Here is a 15,445-nt window from a genome sequence, read left to right on the forward strand (position 1 = left end):
ATTGGCTCCCTATTCACTTCAGAATTATCTTCAAGTCCATCACCATTATATATAAAACCATCCACCACCTTACCAGACTCGACCTACAATTCCCGCTCAGCCAACATATCGCCTCTAGACCGACCAGAGCAGCATACAGAGGATCCCTCCAGGTACCTCACACTAAATTCACTCGGCATATAACTTTTAGAGACAGGTCCTTCTCAACAGCGGGACCTTCACTCTGGAACTCCATCCCACCAAATCTCCGGCAGGAGCCTTGCCTCCCAACATTCTGAAAAAGACTTAAGATGTGGCTGTTTAAACAAGCTTTTCCGGACCTATCCTAATGGCCTCCTCTCCACTTCAAGAATGCAGCCACTCCAGCCTTCTGTAAATAACTCTACATGATGTTAAATCACTTCTGTATCTACTCTGTATTTCGCTTCTCTCCCAGTTTGATCCTCCTTGTTTTTTGTAACTGCAATTTCCTCTGCACTAGTTTCCAGTTTTTTTTGCTTGCTGCACCCCCTGTTCAACTGTAAACCAGCATGATGTGATTGTATCATGAATGCTGGTATATAAAAACCTTAAATAAATAAAATAATAAATATTCATATAACAACCAACAAGGACTGAATTGCACAGGCTGGGTAAAAAAATAAGCCTGGGAGTAGCTTGCTTACTGCGGCGGTTAATACCCCTTACCAATTAAGCTAGATACTTCACTTAGAAGCAGTTCCAGCACTGCTCTCTACATTAATGGCGGGGGTGGAAGGGAAATAGAACCAAAAGGTTACTTTAATAGTGGGGTTGGAAGGGAAATAGAACCAAAAGGTTACTAAAGACCAAGAGTAACAGATAAGTATGAGAGAGAGAAAAAAAAAAATGTGTGGAGGCTTGCTGGCCAGACTGGATGGGCCATTTGGTCTTCTTCTGACGTCATTTCTATGTTTCTATCTACTGCTTTCATATGACCTACACTGCATTAGTGTCTCAGTGTTTGAACTATTGTTAGTGTTAAGGTTTAGAATTGTTTTTTTAATATTGATTCTATCAGAAAATACGGTAGTTTAAAACAGTAGAATTAGGGGTAGATTTTCAAAGGGTTATGCGTGTAACCCCAAAAACCTGCCCCTGCGCGCGCCGAGCCTATTTTGCATAGGCTTGGCGGCACGCGTATGTCCCGGGGCTTTGAAAAAGGGGCGGGAAGGAGGCGGGGTCGTGGGTGTGGCACCAATCCGGGAGTGGTCCGGGGGTAGGACTGAGGTCAGCGGGCCGGCGCAAGATATGCCTGCAAGAGGGGGGATTTAGGTAGGGCTAGGAGGTGGGTTAGATAGGGGAAGGGAGGGGAAGGTGGGAGAAGGTGGGGGGGAACAAAAGAAAAGTTCCCTCCAAGGCCGCTCCAATTTCGGAGCGGCCTTGGAGGGAACGGGGAAAGCCATCAGGGCTCCCCTAGGGCTCGGCACGCGCAAGGTGCACAAATGTGCACCCCCTTGCGCGCGTCGACCCTGGATTTTATAACATGCACATGGTAGCGCGTAGATGTTATAAAATCGGGTGTACATTTGTGCGCGCCGGGTAGTGCGCACAAATGTACCCCACGCGCGTAGGATTAAAAATCTGCCCCTTGATTAGTTTAGTATTATAAAGTAGGAATATAAAGTCTGAAATTAAATTGAATTAATTCAACTATATGCTCTATTTTAGGGAACACCTCTTCCTCTTCTAGGGTTTAATAAAAGATATTACAGCCTCCCAAGCATCCTGCTTACATAGCAGACAGTTTATGAAGCTATAATAATTTCTGCTCAACTATATTATTTTTTTTGCTCTTAACTAATTTTGGTTTTAGGATCTAAGAGGTCCATATTCAGTCGCTGTGCTGTTAGTTAGCTAGATAAATGTATCTGACTAGATAGCGCTGCTGAATATACCTGGATATCTGAAAGTTAGGTGGGTAAGTTTATCAGGCTAAATTTAGGACAGCCCCAGCCCAATAAATTAACCAGTTAACTCTGAATATCGGAGTTAGCTGGATGACTTATCGAGCTAACTCAACTCCTCCCTGTTACACCCATTTCCCACTCTGACTTATTTTGTTATGCCCACTGATCCTAGCTGAATATTCAGCAGTACCACTTAGTTGGATAACTCGTACTTATCCGGCTAAGTTTTGTTTTGTATATCAGCTTCTATATAACTAGAATGATCAGATTGTCAGAATGAACAATTAGATTCTTAAGAAAGCAACAAAGAATATATAGTTTGCATTTTGTTGTATAAACATTCCAATGGTATCTCGGCTTTCCTGCAACCATCTCCACACACTCACCTATTGTAATCCAGCATGGACTGGCGCAACTGTTGTTGTTTCCGAAGTAGTTTTGTTTCCTGCTGTGCTAACAGCTGCTGCAGTCTCTCCTTTTCAATTTCCAACTCCATTTTCTGCAGTAGAAGTTTATTCTTCTGCTCCTTATTAAGTTCTTTTGCGGGACTCATTTCTTGTGGCATTGTTTTAACTTTATCATCTAGTAAAGAAAGTTCAGATGGCCTTATACATTCATCAGGTTGAGGAAAGGAAGCAGAGCAATTTGAGGGTAAAGGGTCGACTTGAGATCTGTTTTGAACATGCTGTGCAGAACCCGGCTGTCTACACATACAACAAAGATGTATGTTCTGATATTTACCCATTGGAGAGTTTATATCATGGGTCATATGTAGACTATGGGGTTCAATAAGCTTTGATGACGGCAATATATTGTTACACTTCCTTAAAAAGCCATTTTCCACTTGAAGACTATTCAAACCCTCATTATTGCTTGACTGGAGTGTCATCCTGGTAGCAGGATCACTTCTACAATAGTGATGAGACGTTGAAAATGAGATCGCAGTTTCAGGAAATGATACTCTGCTGCCCTTGTACAATGTTTCTGGTCTAGGTAAATCCAAGTAAGAACCATCGTGTTCCAAAGATTTTGGTTGTTGTGGACTCTTCTTATGGGACACCTTTAATAAAGAGAAAAAATAATAACAAATTAGCACAATTCTCTGCTTCTGGTTTCCTATCAAATCTGGTTCTTTACCATTAGCTTTCATAGAAATCTATACACTAAACTGATGTTTGCTTTTCCATGGCACTCAGCCTTTGTTAAGCAGGGAGGAAGTTCAGCAGTAAGCAAAGCGTCCTATGTTCAATTAAACTTAAAATCAAACTTCTACTCCCTTTACCTTTTATTGCTATAAAAATGTCTGTGATAAACAAAAAGCCACATGAAGCTTGGGAATGACAAGGAGCAGGGGGCTCCTTCTGGCATAGGGAGTAATAGAAAGAAAGCAACTATTAAGCAGGGAGCAAGGTTCTCCAAGACTCCACGTTTGTAACAAATGCCAGCGAATTTGCCTTTTGCTGAAGGAACATAGTAAACTGAGCTGCTGCTGCTGCTTCCTTTCTATTGTACTGATACTGCTACTTTCTCCCCGTCCCTAAAACTGGCAAATGCATGACATGGTTTACTTTCACTCTGATGGAGCTGAGAGTAACAGTGTTCTTGTAAAAGTCTTCACACCATTGTACGTTTTTCATATTCTGCTGTCTAAACAATACAAATCAAAATTAAAGTAGTAATTTGTTTCACTTATCTACACTACATACTCTACATTTTCACCGTGAAAGAGAAATATTACAAAAGTATTTACTGTACGAATAAAAAAAAACCAAAGGGCTGGATTTTCGAAGGATTTACACGCGTAATCAGTCATACGCACGCCGGGCCTATTTTCAAAAGGCCCGGCGACGAGCGTAAAGCCCCGGGACGCGTGTAAGTCCCGGGGCTAGCAAAAAGGGGCGGCCCGGGGGCAGGGCGGTCGGGGGGCGTAGCCAGAGGCCTCTGCAAGGCAGTTGGCTGGCGCGTGTAACTTACTTCATCTACAGGGCTGAAGTAAGTTTTGAAACAAAAAAAGAAGACAAAAAAGGTAAGGGGAAAGGGCGGGGTGGGGGTAGGGAACGGGGGAAGGTAGTGCGGCTCGGAGCGCGCAAAGTGCACAATTGTGCACCCCCTTGTGCGCGCCGACCCCCGATTTTATAACATGTGCGCACCTGCGTGTGCATGTTATAAAATCGGGCATACACGTGTGCGCAGGGTAGCGTGCGCACATGTATGCTGTTAATCTCTGTACATAGTTCTCCTGTTTGTATTTATTCTCCTCTCCCCCTAGTTGCCAGTTATGTTCTCCATTTTCACTCGCTTGTTATTTGTAAAACGCCCAACACGCGTATGTTTGTGTTATCCTGTAAACCAATTTGATATCCTTGATGAATTTCGGTATATAAAACCAACAAATAAATAAATAAATAAATAAATGTATGCCCGCACGCACCTTTTAAAATCTACCCCAAAATGTCTTGCTTGCATAAGCCTTCATACCTTTTGTGATAGCAAATCCAAATTAGCTGTGGTTCAAAAAGTTCCCTTAACATATTCCATAACATGTTGAATACAATATCATTGTCCGATCTCAATAGTTGAGCTGATTTGAATAATCCTGAATAGAAGAATCAAGCCGTTTCAGTTTCACAAATTAAATTTGAAAAGGTAAAAAAAAAAAATGGAAACAAGGAGCTGCTGAAAGGAATCCAGGATGACGTTATTCAAAGGAAAAAATTAGGGGAAGGTGTCAGTGTGTTTGTATTTTGCTTGGGGCACTGTCAGGCCCATCATTATAAAGTAGAAACAGCTTGGCACCACCATGATGCTGCCTTCTCTCCAAACTCAGTCACAGAAAACTGCTGTGGAAGTTCAATGTGAGGCAGAGGATTACAAGAACTAAAGAGTTCATCTTGACTATTCAACACTTTCAAGACTACTCCTCAAGGCTGGCGAGAAGGATGCCATTGCTGAAAAAATGCCATATGACGTGCATTTGCAAAAAAAAAAAAACAACAACCCACTTAGGAGATACTGCTTTTGTGGTCTGATGAGATGAAAGTTGAGCCATGCTGAATTCTAGTCATCAAGAAGCTGCAATTTTCAACATTTTTGTTTTGCCTTTCTAATTATTATAGCTAAAAAATGAAAGAAGATCGTATGGGGGTTCCCTTCTATCTCTCAGAACTCACTTCAATTGATGTAGCCAATGATTACCAGGTTCCTTTTGTCATTGACTGCGAGATCCGATGCTTGTGGGTCAGAGGTGTTGGCTTCTGGCTCAGTTTTGGACATTTTAAGTCTGGATCTGCAGGTAGACCTTTGGCAACCTGTTCTCGATGGCACAGTCTTTGTGGTGGAGGCAGGGAGCATGGCGAGCATGACTGGGAACAGAGAATTGCAGCCATGAATGTGAATCATGGGGCTCATTAGCAGTGAAAGGATTGGAGTCTGGAAAAGCCATGCGAAAACAGAGCAAATGGAGACTCATTCAAGCTATGCATTACCATGGGGAATGACGAATAGAGGGACTATGATGGCGTTGCAAAGACTGGGCTGAATCCTGTGTCTGATTTCCCCCCCTCCCCCTTTCAATCTTCTGATGCTCCTCTGATGGTTCCCCTGTTAGTTAAACCGAATGTAGTTATCCTTAATGCCATCTGGACAGCACTTGCTTCTTTTCATCAAACAATTTTTTAAAATGTGGCTAACTCGATACAAGTACAGGAAAGATGGCAGAATCAAGAACTGAGATTGAATCATCAAGAGCTGGAGCTCATTCAGTTGTCTAAATAAGCTAGCCAATTAGTGGCAGTAGACTCTACCTTGGTCCAAGATAAGAATATAACAGCTAAAAAACTTGAGAATTTTGGGGGGACGGTGACGTCACGAGCCCGAATGGCAGCTTGACTCCTCAGCTCCAGCTCGCCTAACGCTAACAGTGCGGAGAATCGCTTACCATCCGACCCTGAAACCCGGTAAAACATCTCAACGGACGTCTCAGTGTGCTCTCGATATGACATCCAAACGAAAAGGCACAGATTTACGGCAGTTCTCGTATGCGAAGGGCAAGGACGATGAGGCCCCGCCTGAAGAGGCCGCGGCGGCCGAGTCGCGTTCGTCGGACCACGTGGAGAGAGATGATCTTGGGGCCGAACAAATACCCCCGGGCTCAGAGATGCCCACGCGGGATGAATTCCGGCAATGGTTCCAGGACTTAAGGCGAGATATGAAAAATAATAAGAGGGAGATGCTGGACAAGATGGCGGAAATACGAGACGACATGGCGGACATCGGGCGGCGGGTCGATGAGTGCGACTGCCGTTTGGAAGCCCAAGAAGTGCGATTGGATAAACTGCAAGAGCAGGAGGAGGGTTTCCGGCAGGCCCAAACCGATCTTTTTGCAAAATTGGAAGATTTAGAGAACCGGACCCGCAGGTGTAACCTGCGCTTCAGAGGCGTCCCAGAGACAGCACAGTACACTGATTGCGGAGAGGTGGTTCGCTCTTTGAGCAAATTTTTTCTTACCCAGGAGGATCCCTCTGCAGTCCAAATGGATATAGAGGTTGAACGGGCCCACCGCACACTTGGACCTCGCACCGGGAACCAACCCCGTGACATAGTGGCCTGCTTTTTACGCTTTCCAATTAAGGAAAAAATCCTGGCCGCGGCGAGGAAGAAACAAAGCTGGGAGTGGGATTCACACCAGGTAGCCGTCTTCTCGGATATTTCTTCAGCAACCCTTAAACGTCGCCAGGAATATCAACCGGTTCAGTGCTACGCCGCGAGAATCTACGCTACCGCTGGTTATTTCCCCAAGGTATTGCTATCACTATACAGGGAACCACTTCTAAGGCGCAAACTGTAGCGGACGCGGCGGCCATTATAAGAGCTGCTGGACACCAAGTCTCCTTGCCAGCTCCATTGAAACCGCGGGAGAAAACGGAGGTGAGGCGATGGCAACGGGTGGACACAGGCGGCAAACGATTGCGGAGGAACGTCAGCGCCCTCTTAAACTCTGAGCATGAGGCCCGAGAGGGCACCTGAAGTACACTTGGCCGCAGACGCTGATTAGATTAAAAGTCATGGCGGGGGTGGATGGTACTTGAAAGTATGGGTACCCTACGCGGACGGCACACTCAATCACCTTGGACTATGTTGGGTACTACTCGTTTAAACAGTTTGATACGTTTAATTTTGGAGATGTTGTTTGATTCTCATATGGATGATGGAGGCAACGACTGGAGGGGAGGAACGCTACATTGGGGACTTCACCAGTCTCACTAACCTGATTGGTAGCGTCATGGTGACATGGCGCTTAAGGATGGGGAGGGGGGGGAGGGGGTTGGGAAGGGTGGGGGCGGGGGAGGGGAGGAATGCTTTACGAGTGGAGAGAGATCCCTTGTATTGTACATGTGCATTTTTAAGGTATGGCACTGAGGGGATACTGTATGCAGAGGGGAATGTCGACATGGGAGTGTCTGAAGTGGGGGGGGCGAGGATGCTGGGAGAAGTATCTATGCACTTTTCACTTGCAGCAAATTGCCATGATGGCGTTACACATATTTTCTCTAAATGTGAAGGGGATACACACCCCGCGTAAACGGCATATGCTGCGGCGAGATATACAAGCTGCAGGGGCACAGATAATATGCCTGCAGGAAACCCACCTAAAAACACGCTATGAACATTTGCTCAACTGGCCTATGTTTGCGCATAAGCTTTTCTCAGCGGCTCGTCCGACTGCTAAATATGCTGGAGTTTGTACCTTATTCTGTCAAGGGCAAGACTATATCATTTGCAAACAGGTGGGGGATCCGAGTGGCCGTTATTTACTTGTATGCTTTGAACTGCAGGGGGTCCTGTATACCATCTTAAATGTATACGCTCCAAATAGTGGTCAGAAGGAATTTTATGCACAAATAGATACTCTTCTGCGCAACGAGGGGGAGGGGTTGATCATACTGGTTGGGGATTTTAATATGACTTTAGATCCCATAGTAGACAACTCCAAAGGTGCATCTGAGGGTTCACGCCCCCATAGAAGGAGCTTAAAATCTCTCTTAGACACATGGAACTTAGTGGATGTTTGGAGGCAGCAGCATCCCGGCGATCGTAATTACATTTTCTTTTCTGCTCCCCACAATTCGTACTCACGAATTGATCTCTTCCTGGTGGACAGGACTCTCATGCCCCGAGTTGCCAATGCGGACATACAGTCTATTGTATGGTCCGATCATGCCTCTATCACATTAGACATTCGCACTCACCCGGATAGAACGGGTTATAAATCATGGAAATTAAATGATACCCTCTTGAGAGATGTCCAGTTTTGCAGCACTATTACAAATGAGATTCGAGATTACTTAATAGTAAATGAAGGAGCACCTACCTTAATATGGGACTGCTTGAAAGCAGTATTGAGAGGGAAATTTATTTCCAGAGGCACTTATGTGAAAAAAGCTAAATGGGAAACCACGCAACAATTACTGGGGAAGATTGACTCATTAGCACAGGAACATAAAAGAACGCTGTCGGCTAGCACCTACACTCAATTACAACAGGCCAGGGAGGCATTGAGAGTGCTCACCTCTGAGGAGATGGCGGATAGGTTGAGGATGTTGAACCTAGAGAAGTTTGAGTGGGGCAATAGACCAGGGAAACTACTGGCCAGATTCTTAAAACGGCGACAGACCCGAAATCAAATCTTGCAAATTAAATCTGCCACGGGAGAGCTCTTGACGGCACCGCCGGCCATTAGAGCCCGGTTCCAAGAATTTTATGGGGTTTTGTATGATGACAAACCCCAAATCCAACCCGATTTGATACAGAGCTACTTAGCTAACATAACCATGCCGACCTTAACGCAGGAGGAAAAGGATAGACTGGACAGCGAAATTACTGCACTAGAGATACAATGGGCAATACGAGACCTCAAGGCGAACAAGGCGCCGGGGCTCGATGGGTTCACACCGCAATTTTATAAATCGTTCTCTGAGACGCTTATTGCCCCACTGCAAACATTGTTTAACTCCCTGAGAAATGGCGAGTCTTTAAGACCTGGCTCCAATGAAGCGGGGATCACTGTTATAGGGAAACCGGGGAGAGATCACACTTGTTGCGGGTCCTTCCGGCCTATTTCCCTACTGAATATGGACCTAAAATTACTCGCCAAAATACTGGCGAATCGCATGAACGGCGTTATGGGAAAACTAGTACACACAGATCAAGCCGGGTTCATCCCGGGCCGGATGGCAGCGGATAACATCCGCAAAATCGTTGATTTAATTGGTTGGGCTAGAAGTAGTTTGCAACCCATGGTTTTGTTGTCGGTGGACGCAGAAAAAGCCTTCGACATGGTCAGGTGGCCCTATTTGTTTCAAACCCTACAAGCTATGAATTTCGGGGATAAATTCCTGTCTTGGCTTCGGCAACTTTACACTAAGCCAACGGCCAGAGTTAAGGTTAATGGCACGTACTCCGAGGCCTTTGACATTAAGAGGGGAACGAGGCAGGGGTGCCCATTGTCCCCCCTGCTTTTCGCCCTGTTCTTGAACCTCTGGCCATTACGGTACGAACTACCACCTCTATCACAGGCGTGAAGGTTAAGGATCAGACCTTCAAAATGTCGATGTTCGCAGATGACATTTTGTTCACACTGACGGACCCAGCCACATCCCTACAGGGTACATTGGCAGCCCTACATACCTTTGGGGGAGTATCGGGCTTTAAGCTCAATATTGAGAAATCTGAAATTTTGAATATTACATTGCCGGCTCCCGCCTTATTGGCATTGCAGACACAGTTCCAGTTCCGGTGGGCGACCACTAAAATAAAATATCTGGGGGTCTATATTAGCAAAGATCCCAAAGACCTTTACCAGTTGAACTATCCACCACTTATTCATAAAATCTTTCAAGACCTAGATAGATGGTCTGATCTGTACCTTTCCTGGTTCGGTAGGATCGCATCGGTCAAAATGAATATCCTTCCCCGGATAGGATATCTATTTCAGGCCCTGCCCATCTCCGTACCAGACGCCCTGATTAACAGTTGGCAAAGGAGGATATTCTCCTACATTTGGAAAAGGAGACCACCCCGGATCGCTAGGAATGTTATGTATAGACCCAAGCTGCGGGGAGGGCTTGGAGTCCCTAACTTGAAGTGGTACTATGTTGCTGCCCAACTTAGAGCCCTTTTTGACTGGCATAGGAAGGGCGAACAGAAACAATGGGCGGTGATAGAGCAACTACAAGTGGGAGCAATCCCTTTGGGATCCCTTATTTGGCAGCCCAAACATACACGTAGGTCCAGCCGGCCTTTACCACCAACCACACAACTTACGCTGTCGATATGGGAGAAATGGAAACCTCAATTGATTGGGGACAGACGATTCTTTTATAGTACAAATCTATATCATATTCGTCAGTTCCCCCTGGGAGGCTCATCTAATGATTTCCGGCTCTGGGCTGAAAAAGGGATTAACTGCTGCGGGCAGCTCTGGGGCCTAGAGGGCATGGTTACGTTCCGTTCCTTACAGTCCACCTATGATTTACCTCCCATGCATGTGTATCCGTACTTGCAGATGCGGCATTTTTTCCACACTGAACAGGTGGGGAGGGACTTAGCCAAAGGGAAAACACAGATTGAGGTCTGGAGCGAGCAAGCAGATACCCTACGGAGAGCCATGTCACAACTGTACAACTATCTTAATGGGGATCCTAAGGGCAAACCCGCTTACATGAGGGCCTGGGAACACGATCTCGCCCGTCCGTTAGCGGATGAGACTTGGGATCAGGTCTTCCTTTACACCAAGAAGGGGACTCCACAATCACAAATAGCTGAAAACCGCTATAAGATTCTTTTTCGTTGGTACTGTACGCCTGAAAAGATACATAAATACAAAAGCACGTATGACCCGAAGTGTTGGAAGGGGTGCGGAGAGCTAGGTACTTTTTATCATATGTGGTGGACGTGCCCATTCCTGATAAATTTCTGGGCCTCAGTCATGGCTCTAAATCGTGAAATCCTAGGGATAGAGATAGTCCTTGGCCCTGAACATGTTCTGCTGAATCTGCCCCTGGATATCTCCCACACCCAGGGGAAACTCATCACCTATATACTAGCAGCCGCAAAGTGTATAGTAGCCCTAGATTGGAAGTCTACTGGCCCTCTAGCTATTGAAAAAATATATCCTAGGCTGCACACACTAAGCCTTGTACATGCTCATCAGACTCCGCGCCGACCCGTTCTGGGGAGATCTACTCAGAAGGTTTGGCTACCTTACCATACCTGGCAGCTCCAGAGGCGGGCCGCAGGGTTGGATGTCTAACTTCTCTGCTGATTGATCAGGGAGTCTCTCACTCTTACTTACTTACTTATCTTCAGCATGGGGGAGGGGGGTGGGGGGGGGGGGGGGCGGGCTGGGAATACCGGATTTTGTATGGCGGTGTTATTATTGATATTACTTGAATGTCGGAACAATGGCTTGGATATGAACCTTGTTGTTATTTGCAGATTTATCTGTCTATGTATTAGCTGTATGTTGCTATACATTTCAATAAAAATGTTAATCAAAAAAAAAAAAAAAAAAACTTGAGAATTTTGAGAACTATATGTGTCATTTGAAGCACAGTCCAGATGTGTTCCACAAATTAAGAAAGGTGGAACGAAGGCAAAATGATTACCGGGATGGTTAAAAGGTGAGGTGAAAGAGGCTATGTTAGTCAAAAGATCTTCATCCAAAAACAGGAAGAAGGATCCAACAGAAGAAAGTAGGATAAAGCATAAGCATTGGCAAGCTAAATATAAGACATTGATAAGACAGGCTAAGAGAGAATTTGAAAAGAAGTTGGCCGTAGAGGCAAAAACTCACAGTAAAAACCTTTGAAAATAATTGAGGGGTTAAAGGGGCACTTAGAGAAGATAAGGCCATTGAGGAAAGATTAAACAATTTCTTTGCTTTGGTGTTTACGGAAGAGGTATCTGTTCCAGAGAAGGTTTTCATGGGTAATGATTCAGATGGACTGAACCAAATCACAGTGAACCTAGAATATGTGGTAGGCCTGATTGACAAACTGAAGAGTAGTAAATCACCTGCACCGGATGGTATACACCCCAGGGTTCTGAAAGAACTCAAAAATGAAATTTTAGATCTATTAGTAAAAATTTGTAAACTATCGTTAAAATCATCCATTGTACCTGAAGACTGGAAGGTGGCTAATGTAACCCCAATATTTAAAAAGGGCTCCAGGAGCGATCCAGGAAACTACAGACCAGTTAGCCTGACTTCAGTGCCAGGAAAAAGAGTGGAAAGTGTTCTAAAATCACAGAGCATACAGAAAGACATGGTTTAATGGCACAAAGTCAGCATGGTTTTACCAAAGGCAAGTCTTGCCTCACAGAGTTAATAAACATGCAGATAAAGTTGAACAAGTAGATGTGGTGTATTTGGATTTTCAGAAGGCGTTTGATAAAGTTCCTCATGAGAGGCTTCTAGGAAAAGTAAAAAGTCATGGGATAAGTGGCAATGTCCTTTCGTGGATTACAAACTGGCTAAAAGACAGGAAACAGAGAGTAGGATTAAATGGACAATTTTCTTAGTGGAGGGGAGTAGGCAGTGGAGTGCCTCAGGGATATGTATTGGGACCAGTGCTTTTCAATATATTTATAAATGATCTGGAAAGGAATACAACGAGTGAGTTAATCAAATTTGCAGATGATACAAAATTATTCAGAGTAGTTAAATCACAAGCGGATTGTTATAAATTGCAGGAAGACATTATGAGACTGGAAAATTGGGCATCCAAATGGCAGATGAAATTTAATGTGGATAAGTGCAAGGTGATGCATATAGGGAAACATAACCCATGCTATAGTTACACAATGTTAGGTTCCATATTAGGAGCTACCACCCAAGAAAGAGATCTAGGCATCATAGTGGATAACACATTGAAATCGTCGGTTCAGTGTGCTGCAGCAGTCAAAAAAGCAAACAGAATGTTGGGAATTATTAGAAAGGGAATGGTGAATAAAATGGAAAATGTCATAATGCCTCTGTATCGCTCCATGATGAGACTGCACCTTGAATACTGTGTACTATTCTGGTCGCCGCATCTCAAAAAAGATATAGTTGTGATGGAGAAGGTAAAGAGAAGGGCGACCAATATGATAAAGGGGATGGAACAGATCCCTTATGAGGAAACACTAAAGAGATTAGGGTTGTTCAGCTTGGAGAAGAAATGGCTGACGGGGGATATGATAAAGATGTTTAAAATCATGAGAGGTCTAGAATGGGTAAATGTGAATCAGTTATTTACTCTTTCAGATAACAGAAGCACTAGGGGGCAACTCCATGAAGTTAGCATGTGGCACATTTAAAACTAATCGGAGAAAGTTCTTTTTCACTCAACACAAAATTAAACTCTGGAATTTGTTGCCAGGGGATGTGGTTAGTGCAGTTAGTATAGTTGGTTTAAAAAAGGATTGGATAAGTTCTCGAAGAAGTCCATTACCTGCTATTAATTAAGTTGACTTAGAAAATAGCCATTGCTATTACTAGCAAGAGTGACAGGGGTTAGACTTGTTTATTGGGTACTTGCCAGTTTCTTGTGTCCTGGATTGGCCACTGTTGGAGAAAGGATGCTGGGCTTGATGGACCCTTGGTCTGACCCAGTATAGCATGTTCTTAAACTCCTATGTTGTCTACGTTTGCACCGAAGGATATGTTTAAGAAATAATTGCTAAATATTCTCAAGATACCAAAGAGTGTTGTCCCTCCAAAAGTAAAGCCTACTATCTTCCGAAGGGGAAAAAAACATCGGAGATGAACTTGGACCAATCTGCTAGAAGTCTATCTTTAGACAGCCTTGATCTAATGGCTTATTTAGAAAAATCAGGGGAAAAATGTCCTATAAGGGAATTGTTGCTGGTGTCCGCTGTATTTGTGCAGGATGAAGATAATATTCTTCATCAATTTTTACAAAATCATGGTTCTTTGTTCTTGGAAAATAAGTTTTGAGTTTTTCTTGATGTCTTTAGAAAAACTCAGGAGCACAGAAAGTGCTTTCTGAAAATGTGTCAAGACGTAGTCGCTCTAGGCGCATCTTTTGCTATTTGTTTTCCCTGTAAATGTTTATCAAGCTACAAAATATTTCTTATATCTTTTATGAACCCTCCATACTTCGTTATTTTTTCGATGCTCAAAGATTAGAGGGTGTGGGTGATGAGGCGGCTGAACAAAGTATAAAGACTCAGATGTATATACAAATTTTGGTGTCATAGAACTGGTTTATGTTAATTTTTTTTGTTTTTCTAAGCTTTTCGTATTGGATCTCTTCAAACTGTTGTCTTTTGTAGGAGGACTGAGTACACTGTATTTCTTTTTTTACTTAATGGTTTTGGCTTTGTACTTTCTTTTTCTCACTCATGTTTTTCTTGATTGATGTTATTGCAAATTGAAAAAAAAATGTAAAAAAAAAGCCCAGACCTGTTTCCAAAAGAAAATCTGTGGCAAGACTTGAAGACTGCAGTCCATCGATGATCCCCAGCCAATCTGAAAGAACTTGAGAAATTCCGTTAAGAAGAATGAGCAAAGAATACACCATCCCACTATGCATAGTTGGTAGACACTTATTGTGAATAACTCTTGACTGTTATTGCTGCAAAAGGGATTTCCATCAAGAATTGAGTCAAGAGGTATGAAGACCTAGGCAATCAAGACTTTTTATTTATTTATTTATTTATTTTTACGTCTTATTTACTTTTGGACTATTTCTATAATTGTTCTTTTATGATTAAAGTGTAGAGTATGTTGTGTAGGTCTGTGAAACACATTCCTACTTTAATGTTCTCCTGGGTTCGAATGGGGCCTGGGAAAAAAGGTAGGATAATAGATTGATTGATATGAAATTCCGACACTACCTTCTTAGTGTCTGGGTAATTACCAGGTTCTTGTGGCCTGGTTTGGCCTCTGTTGGAAACAGGATGCTGGGCTTGATGGACCCTTGGTCTGACCCAGCATGGCAATTTCTTATGTTCTTAATTGTATTTTTTAGGCAACAATATGTGAAAAATGTAGAAGGGTATGAAACGGCAATTCACAGCAAGCATCTTTCCATACACATACATTTTTTTCTCCAAGAAGGGCAACCCATAATAAAGATAGTAGGTCCTTGCTAAGAGGGCATTCAATTCCACTCTTCATAGTGGTCTTGGAGAACAGGCTCACTAAACTCATTGTTGCTTTGGGAGACAGTGTCCAAACAGCAATAAATTATGAATATGTGACCTGAACTCCATGTCAAAGCCTTGGAAATCTCAATAGAGGCTGATACTAGATGGGTATCCAATGCTGCCATGACTCTACATCTAAACTTATTAGACAGAAGATATGTTATTAAGGCTTGGATCTCATTAACTCTGTGAGTTGAAGTAACCTCCACCAATAATATGACCTTCCAAAGTCAGGAACTTAATTCAACAAGAATTTAGAGACTCAAAGGTAGCATTCATCAGTAGGGTAAAAACCATGCTGAGGT

The 15,445-nt window shown here is 43.5% G+C and overlaps 1 protein-coding gene across 5 annotated transcripts in view; it reads right to left on the reverse strand.

The window, feature by feature from the left end:
- The window catches only part of KIAA1328 (KIAA1328 ortholog), a 689,482-nt gene that overhangs the window by 284,888 nt on the left and 389,149 nt on the right, over positions 1 to 15,445 (reverse strand). For all 5 annotated transcript variants that reach the window (XM_029581051.1, XM_029581069.1, XM_029581077.1 and 2 more), the window contains one exon: positions 2,315 to 2,988. In XM_029581051.1, coding sequence (XP_029436911.1) covers positions 2,315 to 2,988 — 674 coding nt within the window. The remainder of the gene's footprint in view (positions 1 to 2,314; positions 2,989 to 15,445) is intronic.

Source organism: Rhinatrema bivittatum, chromosome 1 (genome assembly GCF_901001135.1).
Source record: "Rhinatrema bivittatum chromosome 1, aRhiBiv1.1, whole genome shotgun sequence".
NCBI classification, from domain to species: domain Eukaryota; kingdom Metazoa; phylum Chordata; class Amphibia; order Gymnophiona; family Rhinatrematidae; genus Rhinatrema; species Rhinatrema bivittatum.